The 22,625-nt window shown below is 38.1% G+C and overlaps 1 protein-coding gene and 1 long non-coding RNA gene across 4 annotated transcripts in view; one reads left to right on the forward strand and one right to left on the reverse strand.

The window, feature by feature from the left end:
• The window catches only part of usp43a (ubiquitin specific peptidase 43a), a 45,469-nt gene extending 26,282 nt beyond the window's left edge, over nt 1-19,187 (forward strand). For 2 of the 3 annotated variants that reach the window (XM_077605210.1, XM_077605212.1), the window contains exons 5-16: nt 1,026-1,161; nt 1,951-2,095; nt 3,762-3,918; nt 5,005-5,116; nt 7,549-7,652; nt 9,577-9,654; nt 9,784-9,913; nt 12,116-12,235; nt 13,675-13,924; nt 14,736-14,894; nt 15,731-15,892; nt 16,820-19,187. In XM_077605210.1, coding sequence (XP_077461336.1) covers nt 1,026-1,161; nt 1,951-2,095; nt 3,762-3,918; nt 5,005-5,116; nt 7,549-7,652; nt 9,577-9,654; nt 9,784-9,913; nt 12,116-12,235; nt 13,675-13,924; nt 14,736-14,894; nt 15,731-15,892; nt 16,820-17,862 — 2,596 coding nt within the window. In that variant the 3' untranslated portion in view covers nt 17,863-19,187. The remainder of the gene's footprint in view (nt 1-1,025; nt 1,162-1,950; nt 2,096-3,761; nt 3,919-5,004; nt 5,117-7,548; nt 7,653-9,576; nt 9,655-9,783; nt 9,914-12,115; nt 12,236-13,674; nt 13,925-14,735; nt 14,895-15,730; nt 15,893-16,819) is intronic. The other variant, XM_077605211.1, reaches the window with a different exon arrangement.
• Nucleotides 10,853-14,905, reverse strand: LOC144077449 (uncharacterized). The gene is made up of 3 exons (XR_013301017.1): nt 13,673-14,905; nt 12,218-12,342; nt 10,853-12,147 (listed from the first exon to the last, which is right to left on the reverse strand). It is a non-coding gene; the product is annotated as an uncharacterized LOC144077449 (long non-coding RNA).
• Nucleotides 19,188-22,625: the final 3,438 nt, after the last annotated feature.

Here is a 22,625-nt window from a genome sequence, read left to right on the forward strand (position 1 = left end):
CTCGGTTGATTATTACCTAATTTTTATGTCGACATGCATATTTGGCTCTTTTAATGAGCGTATCAGGCTCGCTGCCCAACTTCTTATCGGTGCAACTGACAGCCTCACCAAACATAAATGAGCTGTGACAGCTGTTTGTGAAGTGATACGTTGATCTTGGACACTTCAAACTCTGCCGGAATTATATGCTTCAATTTGGTGCTCTTTGGTGGTAATGATACCGGAGCTATCTCAGCTGGCTCCTCTCTCAAGTCACTGTCGAGCAATAACACCCCATGCCACCAACGCGGTGCTGAGTGAATTTGAGTATTTTAAGATCAGCGGGTGCTGCTTTGTTGCGCCAATATGTTAACATGCATAGACACATGTACAAACCTCAACACTACAAATCAAGTTGAATTGTACATATGCGGTTATGCAACATACATCAACCTTACTTTGCAACTTAGTTGTGGCAGTTCTGTAAGGATAACAACCAATGCCTCTTTGGAAATCAGCAGCTCTGATTTGCAGAGGTTTTATTCTGATTCTCCTACCAACAGAGAAGCACAAACCATCAGCATCAAAATGCAAGTTTAAAGGCCTAGTTCACTTTTCTCTCATGTTTAAGCCCTGAGTTTGACCTCCTTACTACGCTTTTTTCTTTTTGTTTTATTTCTCCCCCGGGGCTTTTTTTTGTCCTCAACAGTGTTCTTTATTGTCGGTTCTTGTGCACTGTCAGTGAGATTGTTTCCAAGCGCAGGTCTACGTTACATCATTACTTTCTCATCCTTCGTAAATTTGTGCTTCCTGACCTCTTCTTTTGTGATGTTGCAACAAACACCCACAAGTCATAATTGCTTAAATTATCTAAATTTGTCTGGAAAACAAAGATTGCATGGTACTGTGCATGAAATAGCCCCATCTTCTGCATTTGACGTCACTATTAACAATGTATATGTGTATCTCCATAAGAATAGTAATGGCGTCCGTCAAGACAGGCTAATATTCATTTTCCATAGCTTGATCCTTTTCTCTGTTTGCAGGGCGATATGTGTGACACTGGTGTTGAGCACCAAGGGTCAGCGATATCTACGAGTGGGGCTTGCCGTGCCTCTCTTTGGTTCACTATCCATCTTGAGGGCCATGGTTGCAGAGGAGGGAGCTGTCTCTCCAGAGCAGGTGCATTATTTTCAAAATTTCCAGAAAGTTTCCATAGCTTTTTAACAAGTCACATTCTAGCCATATCACATATGTATACCAACTTCCATGTATACATTTTACAGATAGTTGCCGTGTTTTTTCTGGTATTAATGGGAAGTCAAAAAGATTAATGAGAGGACATTTTGGATGCTAGCGTCACCTAGAAGGACAACGATTGATACACATAAGTTTTGAAGTCCACCAACTAATTGCATTACCATTGTTTGATGATCTTATCACATCCTCTTCATGTCTGACACTGTTCAGGCACTTCGAGCAGATCCACAGCTGTAGCTGGCTAGCACCCATGGCAAGGCACAGAGTGCAGCAACTCCTTACCAATTCATTGTTTATGGATGTCCATTAACCTGGCTTGCCAGCCAATGGATGTGTTTATGGGTTCATCTGAGGAACCTTCAACAATTATAACGCTGTTGATTAGACGATAAGTCGTTACACTCAATCCACAAAACGATGTATGAATGTGTGCCGGTCATGAAAAACAGCAAAACCCTCCTGTCAAAAAGCTTTTAGTGGCATTTTTGCTCGTTTTGGGAAATTGAGTGTATTTATCATAAATTTTAAAAGTAATTATCTAGGATTTAGTTTGAATGTTGCCTGTTTGCCAGCATAAATTCTCAAAGTAAGCTTCTCTTTTACAAAGAAAGTTCTTGTAAACCTTTTTGTTATGGTCCAGATAGAATTAATTTCACTTCAGCTTGTTAAAATTTTCTTAGTAGGATGAAACGTTTGCTTCTTATGATGCAGATCATCCTTGCCGAAGTCTACTCCACGGGTTTCCAACGTTCCTTCACAGATGACGACGACCTGACAGCCATCGCCGATAGTGACGTCATCTATGCCTTTCAAGCTCCACCTCTGCACGGCCGTGCAGGATCTGTGTCACACTCAGGTACTCATTAAACAGGAAACGTGTATCATCAACGCTGCAGTCCAGATATCATGTGGATTTTGTGTCTCTTTCGAACATTCCCATAGACACATTCCGATTCATGAAAGTAACACGAAGCCTTTTGTGTCTGCAGCACTCTTTGCATATTGTTATATTCTGTGCTCTACTTCCTTTGATTGCCGGAATAAATCAAAGCCACGTGGTGCATAATGTCAAACAAATGTTTTTTTTTTTTATTCCAGCAACAACTCACTCTAATTAGCTCCTCCAAAATAAAACATGAAAAGCATATTAATGACAAATTGCAATTTAAATTAGAAGCACAGTGGGACCCTGCAGATGCTTAGCTACATATTTATCATGTTTTTTTTTATTCAAATATGATTTTATATTTTGAACTTTTGAACTTGCTACAATCTCCCCTTTAAATGACACCTGCTAGTTGAGTAGAAATGTAATTCATTTAAAACTCAAGTAATGTTACCAAGTAAAGCAGCAACTGTCAGCATGATGGTAGAATTAATTTGCTTTTACGCACTTAAAAACGTACAATATTTGCGGTAGGATTCATTGCATGCTGCATTTAAAAAGATGAACAATTGAAAATCTAAATATATCAACTTTAATGCTGTATACTTATGCAGTCTTTCTAAAACTTAGATTTGAACAGTTAAATATAAGGGAAGTAATCAGTGAGTAACATTTTCTTGATTAACACTTTCATTTTGATGACGATAAACTTGTTTTAGGTGGTTACTGCACTTTTATCATTTTGATTTTAAAATGGATGTGTAGCTCTGATGGAAAATCACTTAAAAAGTGACTGGAATAAGGTGGTATCTTGTCTTTCCTCTACTTGATCTGTCTTTTCTCAGTCAGCTTGGAGCTCAGGTGGTCTGTGGCCACTCATGCTCGTTTACAGTCAAGACCTTTGATTCATACGGGCTCAAATTCACAGGCTACAGGGTATTTTTAGTCAGTGTGCGCATTGTTAATGGCAGGGGTCACTTACTAGTTATTGAACCACATTGTACCAGACATCACACCTCCATCCAGTTCTGACATTTGCCACATTTTTTTCATTTTTTTACACAAACACACATTCATTCTCCTTCAGACAGAGGCGTAATTTGCTCACTGCAAGTTTAGGCATATCTTTTTATGTTTTTTTAAGGCGTTTTATGCTCAAGACCATAATTTCAAAAAGCTTGATGGATGGAAATAAATGTTTTATGGTGTTCAAGGGTTTTTTTACAAGGTAATTCTGGCAGCCAGTATTGTCTGATGTGTGTACACAGTTTTGTTATTATTTTTAACAATGTGTTTAATTTCAAGGTTGAAAAACAATCGGTATAAGTGATAAAGTATTGAAGTGAATGAATGGGAGAGTCGATATTTTTCCTTTTATTTGATTAGTAGATGTTTGGGAGGTTAGATGGATTATTGTCCACATTTTACTCTGAAATATTTACAGCAAAATACAAAGAAGCTCATTATCTTAAAACAAAACCGTACATAAACTGAACTGCACTGTAAGCCAGATCAGGGTAAATGTGGAGGTTTATAGTCGCAAAATTTCTGAAATAATTATCATTCATAAAATGGATATCAATCAAAATTTATACATATACTCTCTGTGTGACTTCCATTGCTCTTCTATCCTCAGGGTATCACCACAGCCTCCCCAACTCCCCCCACAGCTCCTCGGCTGGAAAGTTACCATCATCTGGTACATTATCCACTGAATACCTGAATCAGGGCAGTGCCTCTAAGGTTCTGCTCCTCATCTGCAATACGTCAGGATGTGGTCAGCAGGCTGTCAGGTGAGCTGTGGATTTAGAAAGTCACTTTCTCAATCTTTTTTAACTACACAGCAGCAATATGTGAGACGTGAGTGCACCAGGCTTTTAACGGTAATGCCAGAGATGTCAATCTCTTAATGATCTTCTATTACCTCAGGGGGTATTTTACCAAGTTCGATAGATTGGACTTTACTGAGCCAGAACCCGTAGTCTTTGACTTTGTAAGATAAACCAAAAAAGGGCAAAAAGGCCATTTTAATCCCATTTCTCGGTTGGCCAGGAAGCCGGAGTGTGAACTGATGGAAGCGATGGCAGCCTCATACATGTAGTTTTATTGCTGTGGCGGCTAGGGCTATTTTTTTAAACTTGTATAATTTTTATCCAAAAAACTTTAATATATGTGTTGTGTATAGAACAACACTAAGCCTCTATTTTCCCCCTTCCGACCAAGCAGTAAGCTCAGTGTATTGATCACATACAATTGGACCAACTGACAAGTATTCTGATGTTTTGTCTAAAACATTTTACTGAAGACTACCAAGTTGCAAATGTCCTATTGGCAAGGAAAATTGTTTACACTGACATTTCCATGCTTAATTGTAGAGTTGAGAGACGTAAGCGTAAGATATTTACCATATAGTAGGTGCCTGAGACCACATGTTAATTGAGCCCAAGACGCTACAGTGTTGGACACTCTCTCTCGCTCCCTCATTTGCGTCCTGGTGATTTTGATTTTAAACACCAATCTTTAATTGAGAATTTAATGTTGATCCCTTTGCACATTGCAGATGTGATGTAAATTTAATTGTTGTGCTCTAAAAAGCGGTCAATCTATTAAACTGGGCTCTGTTTCTTTAAATTCAATTGCATGGTATTCAATTGTATGCTCTCAATAATTGCCTTCAATACCATGCACAATATTTTTTCATCCCCATTTTTCAATGATAATCTTCACTGAAGCAGTTCTGCATCTCCTAGCGTCAGACTTTGCTTTTGAAATCATAGTGTCAACAGTCATTCTAAAGTGTTCACTGCTTTTTGTTTTGATATAAGTTTATATTCCTCCTGGGGATTTTTATCTGTTCATTTTTTTACTATTTTTATAAGGTTTGGGCCACCATTTCTCATGCTGGAAGACAAGAGCATCTCCTGGGAGCAGCTGCAGCAGAGCCTCCTCAACAAGCTCTATTATCTGATGCTGAACAGATCTCATGCTCAGGTAAATGCCCTCAACACCAGAAGACACGAGTCCAGCAGGTCTCACTAGAGCCAGACTTTTTTTAAAAGTAAAGTATTGATCTTGAATAATGTTAAGGAACTATCAGATTCAAATGGCACCAAATAACACAAAAATACAGTTAAAATTTTGAGACTTCTTCTATGTGAGCAGTTTTTGTAGATTTGCGTTTTTTAGGCCCAACGTTGATAACTCACAACATTTGGAACCTTTTTTTAATATATTCAAATTTGTCACCTTGTTACTTTTTGCCAACCTTGAATTGAAAAATTCCATTAATAAAATGTTTTAAGTAACATTTTTACCAAATTAACTGACATTTTAAAGCAGCAGAAAGGTCCATTTTAATCATATGACTTCCTGTGCCTCGCAAGGTAGTCTGATCAAGTTAGTCCGGTCTTCTGTGGTTTGGGCCTGGTTTCAAAATCGAGGCGAGACATGTGGTTAACAAGCAAGAATCTGAAGAAAAAAAACATACACAGAAGCACAGATGTGATGACAACACAAGGAGACTCCGCTTCGATTATAGTCCATTTGTAGTTCTCAAACAATCATTCATTCATCTTCCATACCGATTATCCTCACAAGGGTCGCGGTGGTGCTGGAGCCTGTACCAGCCAAACATGGGCAGCAGGCAGGGGACACCATCAATTGGTTGCCAGCCAATTGAAGGGCAAAATAAAACAGACAATGCCTTACAATCAGGACGGTCCGGCCGATGAGTGGTTAGCGTGTCGGCCTCACAGTGAAGGACCTGGGTTCAAATCCAGGTCGGTCCACCTGTGTGGAGTTTGCATGTTCTCCCCAGGCCTGTGTGGGTTTTCTCCAGGTATTCCGGTTTTCTCCCACATTTCAAAGACATGCATGGTAGGCTGATTGGACACTCTAAATTGCCCTTAGGTATGAGTGTGAGTGTGAATGGTTGATGTCTCCTTGTACCCTGCGATTGGCTGGCCACCAATTCAGGGTGTCACCTGCCTCTGGCCTGAAGTCAGGGGAAAGAACCACTGCATCATCGGGTCCTTTAGGCTGAATTCAAAATATCTAATTAATTTCATTAAATCACATATTAATCTTGCAACAATATTTTTTAAACATAATTTTTTTAAAACTTGTCTATAAATGTTTTAGTAGAGCTTCTTGATGAACATGATTCTAATAGGTTCAATTGTTGCCACCAATGATATCGATTGTTTGTCTGGAAAGAACAACTCAGTTGGATGCTTTATTTGTAGTATTGCTCCCTGCAGTTTTTTGTTACCCTGTAGTCTCGTGAAGTCAGGCATGTCTTCTTCATTCTTGAGGTGTTATGGCACCACCCAGAGGTATTTTAATCAGTTACATCTGTATGTTAATGTTTCATACAGGGTGAATTAGTGAGAATTACTAAACTGTTCCTAAAAAAAACACATTTTACTCCCGAGCTTTGTGGTATTTTGAAATGTCAATTATGTATCTCTGAACTATGGTTAAAAAAGTTTTTATTATTGTATGGCTGCACGTGACTGTCAAAACTCAACTTGGTCATATAATCATGAGCAAAATGTAAGCCTATAAGTTGGCAAGAAAAAAAAAATACGATAAGTTTGATTGCTATTTTGAAAATGAGGACTGGCCGAATAATGTGACAGAAAAAAAGCCTACAACTTCCAAGTATTATTTTACAAACAAGATTTGCACGGCCTCCTCGTGGTGTAGAGGTTCAATCGCCTGACATCAGTGTGGGCAGGCGTGGGCTTGACTTCCGCTGGTGGCGGTATGATCGTTTGTCTCTCTGTGTGCCCTATGACTGACTGGTGACCAGTCTAGGGTGTAGTCTGCCTTTCGCCCGACGACAGCTAGGTTAGGCGAAAGCAACCCCTGCAACCCTATCGAGGATGGGTGGTATGGAAGATGAATGAATGAATGAATGAATATTTACACGTCCAAAGGTGCCATAAAATGTCACAAGAAATGACTCCTTAAAATTTCACTGGTGGAATCAATTTCACTTTTGACATGGTCAGCATTTGTTACGACCTTTTAGTGATTTCTCACTAAACTTGCTCGCTCTGCGTATTGTGTCACAAAAGGCGAAAAGGACAATCTTGTGAATGTTTGTTGGCTAGAGCCAGCAGATGTCACTGTTGTATTTTATCACATGCCTATTTGAGTAAACGTACACGGTGCAATTTGGGCCTGCAAGCCAACCAATAAAAATATGTTTTTCCATTGTGATATCCTGTTTTTTGTGTCTTTTTTCAGAAGATAGTAACGAACTAATTTGTATTTAGTTCAGTTCTATGGGAAACATTGATTTGAGATACGAGTAAATCAACATACGAGCTCAGTCCCGGAACGCATTAAGCTTGTATCACAAGATATGACTGTACTGTATATGTGTGCTGTACTAATAAGAATCCATGTAATTGCAGAACACCAGGGTGCTGTTTAAGATCCGAGTGGTAGGAGTATCAGCGTCTCCTAGCTACCTGTCACCTCAAGACAGCAGACCGCTGCACCACTCTGCTGTTCATAGGTAGAAATCACGCCAATTTTGTGTTCTGAAATGACCCAAGGAAGTATAAATTCACATCCATTACAGTCTATGGCAGGGTCACCCTCATAAATTTTTTGCTGTTGTTATACTCTCACCATTTGCACAGAAAGCACTTACGTAGTAGATATGAAGTTCAATAAACAAGCTCTCAAGGGGAAATATTACAAATGGTAAAATAGAGATGGAAGCCATCTGACGGTGCAGTCGTTCGTTCACCTGACTCTGGTGCGGGAAGCTTAGGTTCGACTCCCACTCGGTGGCGATGTGATTGTGAGTCCAAATGGTTGTCTATGTGTGCCCTACAGTTGACTGGTAGGAGTGACCCTGATGATGATAAGCGCTGTTGAAATGAATTAATGAAAAAATAACAGATTAAATGAAAGGTCGCCATGCGATTGGCTGGCCACCAAATTAGGGTGTCCCCTGCCTGGTGCCCATACCTGGCTGGGGTCGGCTCCAGCACACTCGTGAGTCGTGACCCCTGTGAAGATAAGCGGTACAGAAAATGAATGAATAAAAGATGAGTATAAATATGCAGATAACAATACTAAGGGAAGTATCTTGAGAGCGTCGATACATATGGTGAAGTGCATCTAGCGTGGCTCCAATGTGATTATGGTGGGAGATTAGGAAAGATTGCAGTGTCTCGTCATCATCAAAGGAAGAATACTTAGCACAACAGTGAAGTTATCAAGAAATCACTCCAAATATAAAGAGAAGACATCATCGTAGGCTTTGATCTTTTTCGTATGGCTATGGAGTACAAAAGCAAGACCGAAGCCATATCTAAACCAAAAAAATGTGAAATATCAATTTCAGAAAAACCTATGCTCCAATTACACTAAAGAATCATGAGGTTGCCCTACTAATCCTTGTTCAATTTGTCACAGAAAATGCATCTTTTTAGTCTAAATTGAATGGATTGAATTGAATGCCTTTATTGTCATACAATGAGATTTAAAGCTTTACCATGAAGTGAACATATAAATAAGTAGACATAATTTATATACGATAAAAATGAAGTGAAGTAAAAAAATAGTAACTAAAGTCTTTAGCAGCACGTGAGGTAGCTATGGTTTGTTTAGTGCAAGAATGAAAGTGAAAACTTCAGAATGAGCATCAAGTACATCAGCTATTTTTAATTGCAGGAAATAACTTAAGACAGTATTAACACAGAAGAACTTTTCATTAGAGAATTTCTTTTCATTACAGCTCTACATTTGGTGCTGAAAAAATAGCCTTCTATTGTAAGCATTTGCAAGTGAGAAAGTTAATTGAAAAGAGTTAGTCGCCTTGAGAAAATGTTCATTCCAGTTTGAAATGACCATTTGTATTGATGAGAATGACAGTACTTCTCATTTGTCTCCCAGGTAAGCATTATGCAATGAGGAATAAAGCAAACTACCTACGCTATCATACTATTGTTGCATATCAATCAGAGAAGACAGATGCCAACAAACTACACACTAATGTTAGTAACAATCATGTGAACCTCCAGCATGTGTAGTCTACAACCCACTATGTCTACCAAAAATGAATACATGCTACAGTCTTCAAACGTGAGGGTTTCAAATTGCACCAGGGAGAAGGTGGTACACAAATAAATAATCCTTTTTAGCAAGATTAGTTAACACAAAGATAAAAGAGCCAAGTACTAGGTTAAAATCTATCTCCGTGATGGAGAGATACTTTTAGAACTGCTTTTCTCAACATAGCTCACTGGCAAAAAAATAGCTTATTTTCTCATCCCTCCTCGATCTTCATCCTTCATCCTAGACTAATAGTTTGATTTTTGTGGAATATTTTTGCTCCAAAATGTGTTCTAATGTGGATAATCGTAAGCGTTTACATTTCAATGTACCGCTGTAAACATGATGCTATTTGTGCAACATTTCCATTTTAGAGCACTGAAGATTTGTGGGCCCGGGGGACCTCAACATGTCAAAGTTGTCATCGAGTGGGAGCAGAAGCTTAAAGACTGGTAAGCTGCTTGACTGCCAAGTGTAGTAGGTTGCACAAAGCTTGCAGCAAAAGTCAGCCTACACTTGTGTCCAATTTGTCCCTTTGCTCAAAAGCAAATTTGTGTGACAAGAATTCTTGTATGCCTAAGTCTGTTTGGCAGTATCCAAGAGGAAGTGATACAAGATGCTGAAAGTGTGAGGAACCAGCAGCAGCAGCATCTTCAGCAACATAACTGCACTCTGGACCAGTGTTTTCAGCTTTATACCAAAGAAGAGCAGGTGAGTCTAAACACAAGGTTCATTCTAACGTTACTTTTGTTGGCTGAAGCTTTGCTGCTAGTTAAAACAACAGTTTTTTCCCCTTCGTCAGAAACCCAATTCATTTGCTCAGCCTAACACCCTTCAATCTACTGTCGTACCTCTACTTACAAAATTAAGTGGTTCCAGAACTTTTTTCGTAACTTGAAAATTTTGTTAGTAGCGCAGTACTTTATATGTAAATTCGCAAATTTGTTCCACAGTCCTCACACAACTGCCAAATGAACCTTTTAAAATTGTTCAAAGTGTCCCAATTTTTATGACAGATGTGAGAAACACACAGAAATTAGAGAAAATTATAAGAAAATAATTTATTAATGTTTTAAAATGAATATAATGTTCCAAAATCCCAGTGAAAATGTGCCCTGCGCCGCTGAAATAGTTCCCTCTGCTGCCGTTATAATGGGAGCCAATGAGAGCCCAGTAAAGGGTAGCGAGGTTCTTAAGCGGTGGTCCCCAACCCGGTCCTCGAGGGCCGCTGTGGGTGCAGGTTTTTGTTCCAACGATTCAGCACAGACAATTTGACCAATGAGATTTCTGCAGAAAACAAGAAGCACCTGACTGCAATCCACTGATTGCACTTGTAGGACACCAGATTGGTGAATCCGCACACACTGCGGCCCTATGTGGAATAGTTTGGAGACCACTTTTCTAAATTGATAATCAATGCATCCGCGACAATATTTTCTAAATAAAATAATGGACAAGGAAATGCATTTACTTTTGGGGGGATTTTGTAACTTGGATCTTTTTCGTTTCTCGAGTCACTCATTTGCATATAACCTAAAAATATATATACGTAGAGGCATTCATAAGTAGAAGTATGACTGTACTATTAAATAGTAATCTAGTATTATAAAATAATAATAAAATAATTACAAATCGTCACTTGTACCACAACTTTATTCTGATTCTAGCAACTAAAATGAAACTTCTAAAACAAACGTAACAGAAAAGGATGATGCATGATATCAGATGATATATCTTTGGCGTTATTACAATAAGCAACGTGGTTAATTTCCGCAAATTACCTATATCGGCTTTGCGCCACGGAAATTGGTGTTTGACAACTCACATCTGCTCTATTGAATATCATCTTTAATATGAGCCTATGATGCAAATCTTCATTGACAGGAATGTTTCAATTTAATATATTTATTGTACACATTCTTACAGCATTGAAAAACTAAGTATGTCTGTCCTCCTACAGAAGCCATTTTCAAACAAAAAATATAATTTTATAATTAAAAACAATATACATCATTATGCAAGCTGAACAATGCTGGAATCATGTATTACATTACCTTCTGGCAGTGAAGGAATATTGCACAGTTCTTCAGAGCATATCCTTTTATTTCTTAACTGAAAGGCTGAGATTAGAATATCAAAACTCTCAAGGGCATTTATTGTAATTAAAGCAACAGTTATGACAACTTTTTCCTTTTTGCTTTTTATCAGGAATTGTTCACCCTCTACTCACAAACATTGTTTTGGTGATGTCTAAACCATGACAATTTAATGATAAAGAGGAATTTCTTTATTATTATTTCCTATTTTCCATCCACTATAAAACAATAGAAAAAATGCACCAAAAATATTATAATCTGAATTGTACGCCTGTGATGGTTTACTTTAGGTCATGCACAGGCTGTGCTTTTCCCTAGAGATAAAATTGCAGCTTCTTGTACTACCTGGTTAGTGACAGCAAATGTTTTCTAGTGTGACAAATTTGGGTGTAAAACTTTGCCATTTATTTTACAGGTATTAGTGATATAACCACAGTGACCCTTTTCCTCTGCAGGGACCATATCCTGCATCCATTTCCTAACATATCCTACAATAGCCTCACATATTTATGACCCATTTCTCTTCCATGAGCATGATGCTGCTTGCCTCATTGTCACATTTGTTTCATGTGTGTCACATTTCAATCTCGTCAAGTATGAGCGAGAGGGAAATCTCAAATGTGGCATTTTAAAGGAACCTTTGTACGCACCCTCTATGGCAGTAATGTATATATAATCAACATTTTAGATGACATGTTGTGATGCAAGAGCAGCATTAATTCAAGGGAATGACATTTTGTTCCATATACTACACTTCTGAACTCAAAGTCTACTACAACAGCCTGTTGCATTGACACATGCTTTTCCCTGGTTGCAGCTGGCCCCAGATGACGCCTGGAAGTGCCCCCACTGCAAACAAATGCAGCAAGGTATGGTCAAGATGAGCTTGTGGACACTCCCCGACATACTTATCCTTCACCTCAAGCGCTTCCGACAGGTATGTGTATGGAAGCTGCACACCACTTTGCTTATACAGCTCAACTCTTTGAACTATCACGTTACTGAGCGATCAGTCCAAGCAAGCATTGAAGCATAGCTTAATATCTTGAATAAAACAGAGATAGATTAGTAAGAACAGGTATCATAAGTAACATGCTTATAAACAAATAGGAGTGCATTGGTTATTGTATTCAGGACTTTTTAAGTAGCTTGGGCTAGATCACTGGTCTCCAAATGATTCCACAATGGGCCGCAGTCGGTGCAAGAATTCATTCCAACCAAACAAGACAACATATTTTCACCATTCTGGTGTATTACCAGTGTAATCATTTGATTGCCATCAGATGCTGGTTAGTTTAGCAGAAATGTATAAAATGTATGACATGTTTGTACTGTTAGAACAAAAACCAGGACCTAAAGTGGCTCTTGAGGACCGGTTTGGGTTGGAGGAACTGTGTAGAGCCAAATTCAAAAGTTTAAACTGACAGGAAAAAGAGCAGTCTGCCACATGTTTTTCTCATTGGAATGCAAAATGTGAAGGAGAAGTTTCGGCTTTGGCTGTTTTTGCAGTTTTACCAGACTCTTTCATCATTATGCTTTGGGGTCGTTACAAGGAACCAAACCAAGCACAGTTGTGGAATATTAATACAATAAATTAGAGGTATGATTTGAACCGGCCCAAGGGTATTAATTTTCGGCCCTGTTTTTGGCAGAATTCCAAATTATTTATTTTATAAAAAAGTATTCCTTAGTTTAGTATCCACACATTGTTTTAGTATTAAAAAAAATTCAGCGAGATAGAAGCCCTGCCCGACCCAACACGAATCCGAAGTAATGATTGATTGATTTCGGGTCAGGTCGGGTCGGGGTTCCGCCTCGGGCTCAAGAGCTTACCTCTACAATAAATGCATATGAAAAAAGATCTAAATGTGCTTCTGGGGGCTCGGCTGGGAGCATTTCTCAACTATACGGTGATAGTTTTTACAAAGAACCTGAAGTAAATGTCAAGGCTTTGGAGCCAAAGGTTTTCAAAGATTTGATAAAAAGGGCTTTGAAGTACGTCTGGCTTTGTTGTAACCTTCCGGTCTTTGACATATTGCTTTTTAGCTGTTTTCACCATTCTTCAAAGGCCTTAGTATTGTGCAAGTCATACAGTCAGATTTGGTCATATTGTCCACATACTTGATCAATTTAGAAGTTATTACTCATATGCAATGTCATTCATGATGAAACAAAACAAACAGCAATATGGAAACCGTCTTTTGGCCTGGTTACATATCTTCTTTCATAGTCATTCAAATTACCATTATACTATTATTTCTCAATGAATGATGATTGACTGACAATGTCTTTGTTATTGCAACCGTAATTGATTTTATTGTGTCATCCTTTGGTTAAGGTAAAAAATAATAAAGAAAAATAAATATTTGCTTACAGGTAGGCGAACGGAGAAACAAACTATCCACACTGGTGCATTTCCCGCTGACTGCCTTGGACATGGCACCTCATGTTGTTAAAAGAAGCCACAGTATGCGTAACTTGAATAGCGGGCCGTGGCCCACATCTCGGCCAAAGTCCGCGGGTCAACAACACCCACCTGTGGACATGATCCTCCCTCACGACTCCCTATATGACCTGTACGCAGTGTGCAATCATCATGGAGGAATGCATGGGGGGCACTACACTGGTACGTCTACTTGTCTTATATACCTCATACTATACGCCAAACTACACCAGGTACTTGACGACAGGAGTCTTTGCTGAAATCTTCTGTTGTTCCCATTTCAGCACATCTCTTTCACAGTCAACAGGTTCAGGGTTTTCATTGGCATTCATGCAGGTTTATTTCAGATACATAAGACAGGGCTTCTACAAACTATTGCTTTGATAGTAGACAAATCACAATTCATTTTAGCGAAGTGTTTCAGGTTTGTGTTCATGATAAATATTCACAATTGGGATCATTCCACTCTAGCTTTTGAGAACCTTCCATCGTATTCATAAAATTGTGGTGGATACTGAGAGCAGAAAGTGCTCTCTCTCATGAACTGTAAATAGATTGAGTGACATTTGCCATTTACGTTGTGTCTGTGATATTTGATTGTGAGGCATTCTCGAATATGCAGTCATTACATTAAGCTTTTTTTTATGTCCATCACGATCTTCTTAAATCTATGATTCTTTCATAACATGTTTATAAAGCATTTTTTCTCATTAAATTTAAAAAGGGGGTATTGCATAATTTCCAGCCATATATTAACATTCAAAAGGACATTTAAGTAACATTTTTACCTTGAGATTATTTGTGAAAGCTATATACTATTTCATAACTTGCTTAATTACATACATAAATAAATACATCATAAATTTGTATTTTTTTCAGTCCTTGACCCTTCTTCAGGCAAGAAGGCAATTGTATTGATTTATTTCCTCTCTGCTCAATCACACTCTGAAAGTATTGCTTGTATTAAAACACTAGTGTAAATGTTCGCCATCAGCCTATTGCCGGAACTCTGTGGATGGTGTGTGGTACAGCTACGATGACAGCAGTGTTGACCTGGTCCCAGAGGAGGAAGTTTCTACCAAAGGGGCCTATATTCTCTTCTACCAAAGACGGAACATCATTCCTCCATGGTCGGCCAGCAGCTCCCTGAGAGGTATGCTTCCCTTTCATACTGTGCACAAAAAACATTCAATAGATGAGTAAATTGACTTTTGCCAATAACATGGTTTGGCCTTGTTGTTTTTAATTAGTGCGGTTACTTTACTTGATAAAATCACTATCATTTGAGAAAAATACCAAAAATGTCTTTTGAAACGACACAAAAGTCAAAATAGATCAGTTAAAAACTTTTCATAATGTAACATTTAAAAAATATCAAATGCAAGGTCATTCAATGACGCTTTCAACAAAGTCGAGGAAATTATATTGTGCATTGTTATTTTGGCACAAAATTTTCTGACACTCTTTATCCGTGGTATCTATTATGTCTCTCAGTACACCATTGTTATACATTTGTAGAAAAGAACATTTGCCTCGAATACAACATTAACTTTGTTCTGAAAGTAAACTGCCGACTTGTAGCAAGTCTATAAGGCCGCTGTAAGGATTAAATTGCAACTTGGGTTATCTCTGATTTATCTTTGTAACCCACCGAAAAGTATAATTAAAAAAAAATACCTTCTGACTTTATTTTTTATTTTTTTTATATCTCCAAATACATATTTTTTTACCATAAATCTACGAATAACTGTTGAATTATTTAATGACGCATTAATCATGCAGACTACTGTGGCTAAATGTTGACAAATAACAAGACTACGCAGGATTAACTACAGCAAAAATCAATATTGGGCACAGATCCCACATGAACAGGATGTCATTAAAATTTCTGCTCTCTGAAGTAGGATTCCAAAAATCAGAATTTGCTAACAAGTATTTTAAATAATGCATTGGTTCATACTTTCCTCTCTACATGCCTTGCATCCCTAGGCTCTACAAGTTCTTCAGTGTCCGACCATTGGTTAATCCGCTTGACTGGAGACAGTAAAAGAGGCAGCATGGTGTCACGATCCTCCACCACATGCCCATCTTCCGTTCCTGACTCCCCTGACTCTCCTGTGTTCCTGGAAAAAGAGGAAGGAGGTGAGAATGGTAGGTGTAAAAAAACTAGAGGTGTTAACTGAGCATGGAGGTCTTAGTCCGTGTGCCCAGGTAGGCTACGTTCTGAGTTAACATTTACATTTTTAAGAACTCCAGAATTGTGTCACTTTTTGATGTTGTATTCATCATAGTGAATAGCTACTGCAACAAGAAGGCTGTAGTTATGTAAGTTCACCTTGAAGGAGACAAGTCATCTCCATTAGTTATGTTCTGATACAGGTACTTTTACATCCTCTGCAATGCATTTTTTTTCAATATGCTTTGCCAATCCCAATAAGATGCCAAGCCGATAAGTGTACATTTAAACAATAAGAAAACGAATACAACTAGCATTACCATATTTTATGCACTATAAGGAGCACCTTCAATAGACGGTCTATTTTAAAACTGTTTCCAAATACTATAAGGCTATAAGGAAGATGAATGAATGAATGGTATTCATTAGTTTACAAAATAAACTGTATTGCAACAACATTCCTTGCCAGACAGAGTGTTAAAATCCACAAAATTATATATATATATATATATATATATATATATATATATATATATATATATATATATATATATATATATATATATATATATATATATATATATATATATATATATATATATATATATATATATATATATATATATATATATATATATATATATATATAGATAGATAGATATAGATAGATAGATATAAATCCCTAACAGGTCAACCTCAAATTGCTGAAAACAAATGTGAATGCGATCTTTTCCAAATTTAAACATCACAAAACACAAAATTGACAGTGACATTGAGTTCAATTAAAAAAAAAAAAATTGGATGAAAAACACATCATAGGAAGGAGTTACTGAGCACTGTATTTCAATGACGTCTTGAATTTCTACCCATTCCGTACTGTCTTTTTCATTGTTGTTGTTAAGGAGGCTGTGAGAGCAGACCCTTTGTGAGGGGACTGCAAGGGCGGAGCGTGAGCATGAGGGCACCCAACAAGACGAAGGACACCCTCAACAAGGTGCTACCTCTGCGTTGGTCGCTTGGGTCCAGAGAGCGACGAAAACCCGAGCCGGAACTTCCAGATGTGCAAGTTCCCGCCCCTGTAGAGCTGGTCCAGTATTTGGAGTCTGGCAGACGACCTCGCTGCACCAAGGATCCGATAGAGTCCTTGATGAGTGAACCTCGAAACTCCAAGGACGCCAGCGGCAGCCGCGCGGTCAGATCCTCCAGTGCAGGTAGGATCAGTTGCATAGCTAAAGTAGGAGATGAATCCAGACAGGTGCCACAGGGCCATAGGAGGCCATCAGAACAAACATCCAGCTTGAGGTCCAACAAAGAGACCCAACCAGGTCAGGAAGGTACTAGCAACAGTCTTGCAAGGAGCAAAGACTCCAAGAGACGGAGCTCACCCAAAAACCAACAGGACACAAAGCAGGTATGTGCTTCGGGAGTTCAAAGCAGCTCCAGCATTCTCGGTGGGACTCTCAGAAAACAGAAAGACAATCGGACGGACCGGGAACGTTGTGTTGGAAACGAAGGGGCTGTGAAGGGCAAGAAGGAGGGAGAGGGACTGATGTCATTCTTGAACTTCTTGCGGAGGGACAAAGACTCCAGAAGGTCAAGGGAAGGCACAGCACAAGATGGGGGTAGAAGGACACTGTCCAGGGTGTCGCTATCGAACGGAGCTGCCGGAAGTGAGCCGAGGAATTCTCATTGCGAAGAACTCGCAAATGGGAAAGCTCAGCGGAGCTCTACCGACATCAAGCGCTCACAGAGCTCATCCAGCCTCCCCGCTAGGATGGAGCAGAGTGCTCGGAGGACGGCGTCACTGCATCGCAATGGTATGTCAGCGCCTTCAACGCAGATCCGTGGCGCCAATACTGACAAGTTTTACGCTAGCCTGCCGAGGCCTCGCTTTGGCACCGCCTCTCTGGGCCGCAAAAGGAACGTTCAGGAGTCCAGCTTCTGAAGAGGGCTTCTTGAAAGACGTCTATTCGGTCAACTCAAAGCAATAGAGCACAATTATCAGCTCAAATGAAGTCGGATGAACCGCACAAAGACTTTGCTTCCCGACACATAGAGCTGAATGACATTGTGACCACTCTGAATTACTGAGACTTGAAGAAAGTGCCTGAGCAACTTCTATGCAGTTTAACACATTGTGTTAGGTCTTTTTAGTGCTTGAAGCACACACACTGAAAGCACATGCACCTACCTAACACATCTGTGTCTTATTTCAGTCAACTTCATCCTTATTTTTCACTGGTGTAGTTAACTAAAAATCACTGCTTGTGTAGGAATGAAGAGAATGTATAATGGCTTTAATGCTGCTTACGGACCTCAGTTATTTAAGTTGTTTATTCATAAAATGCTTTCATTCTCAAGTATTAATGACTTTGTGAGTGGTAAGCACGTGGGCTTTATTTTGGAAATTGTCAATGTCTTCAGGAATCTCCAAAATCAAACAAATCAGTTCTGGAAGAATTTGTTCTGCTTTGAAAAGTATTTCAACTGTAGGAAATAATGGAAGAAGAAAGTTCTCCAGCAGTCAACTGTGCCGATCCCAAAAGCTGATTGTACAGGCAAGGATCGTCCATATTTTTATTAAAAGGAGGGATACAAGATATTATTTTCCACCCGCAACTTTAATCCGAAGTTATTTTATAAAGCACTCTTCTCTTTCGTGTGCCTTTCACTCCCCATGTGTCATCTTGCTGAAATTATATATAAGTATATGTTTGTTTGGGATTGGCGAAACTCTGTGGTAATATTGGACTTTCAAACTTTTCCATTATGACACACAGATAATACACAGAAGAGCTGGCTCAGAGACATTTTTATTGAAGAGGCAATCAACCTAACATTTACTTGTTTTCTTAATTTAATGGTTGGGAAGTCACTCACTGTCTTAGTACAAGCTTTAGTCATTGAAAGCTCTTGCAAGTGTATTTCTGCCTGAAGTGTCAAAGCTTGACAGACTCATCTAAAATTAATAAGTTGTATTTTTTTACACATTGTCAAACTACAACAGTGCTGAACCGCTCTTCTTCTCAGTGATTGACATCAGTAGAAATAATGATTTCTTTCTTATTTTATGTGTTTTGGGCAGCACCGTAGACAGTGCTCCAAAAATGTCTATTAGAGTTAAGATAAACACAATTAATAATGTAATAACTCAAAGAGTAATGCAAACAGTAAAACAGCTAAAGTAGAAAAACCCATAAAACTTTTATGAGATTTACAAGAACAATTCATACAAGAAAAGTGTACTTTTAATTAAACTTTCACAATTTGCTTCTTCAGAGTAGTTTAATCAACAGACTTTTTGCCTTTAAGCACATTTAATTAGAGCTTCTCTTATTGCTGGTTCTGTTTTTCCACATTCGCCATTAAAACATTTTCTTTGACTTCTTACATGTTCTTTTCCACTGGTAATTAACATCAAACTTATTTTTTGACAGCGACAAGTAAAAGGAGAGGCAAAACAGCTTAAAAATATCTTGTAAAAGTACCACGGTACTTTTATGAAGTCTGTTTCCCTGTGTATCAGGGTTATGCTAACATCTGTCATATACAGTGCATGTTACTTCCCAATCTTAGATATTGTGACTTTCTAAATATTTAAATGATTTTCACACAACTCTCAATAATCTCGTGAAATTTAGAAAATCCAATGTGCGTTAGGTCTTGAAAAGTTAAGTTTATCTGAGAGTTTGTTTGTATCAGATGCATTTTATTTGCAGGATTTTTAAATTCCAGTCAAGTAATATATGCCGTTTGTGTAGATTTAAATGTGGCTGTACAATTCGGAGTATGAGGCTTTAAACAAAATGTCCTTGTCTTTGAGAGATTACACACCATGAATGAAAATACATATTACAGACGCTCCCCTACTTACGAACATTCGAGTTACGAACAACGGTACATACGAACATGTCTGCAAATTGCGTTTATGTCGAAAAATTTTGTATTGCGCGCCTTTTTCCGAGTAGTGCTTCTTTCCGCTGCTAATACCGACGCCTGGCGCTGTGAGAGCTCAGCTCACCCAGCATCTACCTTCCTCTGCCCAGTTCGTTGCAGTGCGGAAGTGCGTGAACGTATCTCCAGTGCGCAAAGAACCTTTTTCATTTTTATCATTAAATATCTCGTGCATCCATTATTCAATATGGTTGGTGAAAAGCGAAAGGCTTCTATTGAGGGAGGTGCAAGGAAGAGTCAAGCCATTTCATTTGAAATGAGTGGCAATAATAACGAAGCTTGATGCGCGTGAGAAAGTGGTCAGCGTTGCACGTGAATACAACTTGAATCGTTCGACCGTCAGTACCATTTATAAACATAAAGATCGAGCAGCAGGACCCAAATATTGAACGTTGCACAAAGTTTGCAAATCAATTGAATGATGCCATACAGTGCTACCGGATCATTTATGATGAAAAAAAGAAAACTGCAATCGTCATTAGATAGCTTCTTTCGGCCAGTTTCTAGTAAATCTCTCTCTCTCTCTCTAATGTATGTATACAGTACTGTATGTATTCTCTCCATGTTATTAAATGTTTTTTTCAGTACAAACCAATGCGTGTTACTTATACAAGCCTTAAACATACAAATGCACTTATATAAACCTTCAATATACTTATATAGGCCTTAAACATAAATTATAATACAAAATATAGCACTGAGCAACTTACGAACAAATTCAACTTATGAATAATCGCTCGGAACCTAACTCGTTTGTAAGTAGGGGAGCGTCTGTACTCTTAACATGTAGTATGCCCTCATATCTATTTTCGCTGTTAAAAATAACTGAATCCGTGTAACACTTTGTATGACAGGCCATTGTACCCCTAAATAAAAATCGGCGGTATCATTCTTAAGGCTGAATCAACTGAAAAGAAATTAAAAGTATAAAAAAAGCATTTATATAGAAGTACTTACCACGAGGGTGAAATCTAGCAACTGACGCACTTTGATACAAAGGAGACATAATTGGAGATAATGAGGATGAGCGGCAGTACAAGTATATATTCATTATTTCTATTTCTGTATTTTTTCAATGGGTTTTTTTGCTCTGTCACAGTCTTCTCTGTACACTGACAGTTCTTACAAAGTGACAGACATTTTGATTTTGTTCCATAACTGCAACCTACTTTAATAGACATTAAGAGCAATAAAAAATCTATTCTTTGAAAATATTTTTTATATGTATATTTCAACAACACTAATGTCTATATGTTTAAAGTGCCTTTCACAGCACCTTGGAAATGGGTGACAAAACTATATATATATATATATATATATATATATATATATATATGTATATATATATATATATATATATATATATATATATATATATATATATATATACATATATATATGTATATATATATACTATATATGTGTATATATATATATATACATATATATATGTATATATATATACTATATATGTGTATATATATATATATATATATATATATATATATATATATATATATATATATATATATATAAACTTGTGTAATGTTGCATGTAAAGTATGTGTAGGTCCTTTTTATGAAATTAAAAAGGAATATTTCCCCGGCTGTTTGGTTGTTTCCTTGGCACTTTGCTGTCGGCTCACACCCCAGAAGTGTCAGCCAACTTAATGATTTGATTATTGCACAGCGTATGTGGGAGTTGCAATAGTTAGTTCATAATGAGGATGCTTGAGTCAGCTCCTACAATTGCTTTTATTTCCATTTTATTTTAATCTCATGTTTGTATCGGGTAATTGGGAATGAGAGCTGGGGGTTATGTGAAAGGAAACCGGTGCACTCTGAGACTACCCATGCAAGCCTGGACACAGTGAGGACCAACCTGGGATCAAACCCTCGACCCCAGAACTGTAAACCCGACATGCTAACCGCGCAGGTACCGGGCCAACTGCCCTGAGACCAAAAAAAAAGCCAGAATCTCAAGATCGATGCAAATGTATATACCGATAATATCTCTACAGAATTTAATTCTGATCGGTCCATATATAACAATTTAATACCTCTCTCTAGGCGGTCTAAACATATGACTTAAATCCTAAAAAGTTATATATATAAATGCAAACTTAACACTAGAGAAAATAATTGTTGATTTTATTTCTAATCCTCTCTTTTTCTTTCTCCCTCTTCAGACTTCAGCTCTCCATTTCAACTTTTTATGCCACTCGACTGACTTCTTCTGTTAGTCTTCTTCATCACTAAACACGGTGTGTGTCAATTCCTCCCTCGAAAATTTGATTTTAGATAAATCCTGTAAACTTTCTATTTGAAGGCGAAATACTTTCTACCAGTCCATGGTGCACTTAACTTTGTACCAGAAATCAGCATGGTTAGACTCTGGCTCATTCTATTTTACTTCTACTCAATACACAACATCAAGGGTCGGGAACCTATGGCTCGCGAGCCAGACATGTCTCTTTTGATGGTTGTATATGGCTCTCCGCTAACTTATAAGCTCAAATGTAGAACCCGCTGGCGAGAGAGTCCCAAACGCACCAATAAGATACTTGCGGTGGGCCATCACTGTGTTCATGACACTACCTCGAGCTGCACTATATCGACCAATGGAAGCCTTGTGTTGGCAAATCTCTGTTCTCTACATTACATCAAATGTGCTCCATTGACCAATGGGAGCTTCGCATTGGCACATCACAGTTTAAATGGCACCGACATTAACTCTAGCGGTGGTTTGGTCATC

The sequence above is a fragment of the Stigmatopora argus genome, chromosome 7 (assembly GCF_051989625.1).
Source record: "Stigmatopora argus isolate UIUO_Sarg chromosome 7, RoL_Sarg_1.0, whole genome shotgun sequence".
NCBI classification, from domain to species: Eukaryota; Metazoa; Chordata; class Actinopteri; order Syngnathiformes; family Syngnathidae; genus Stigmatopora; species Stigmatopora argus.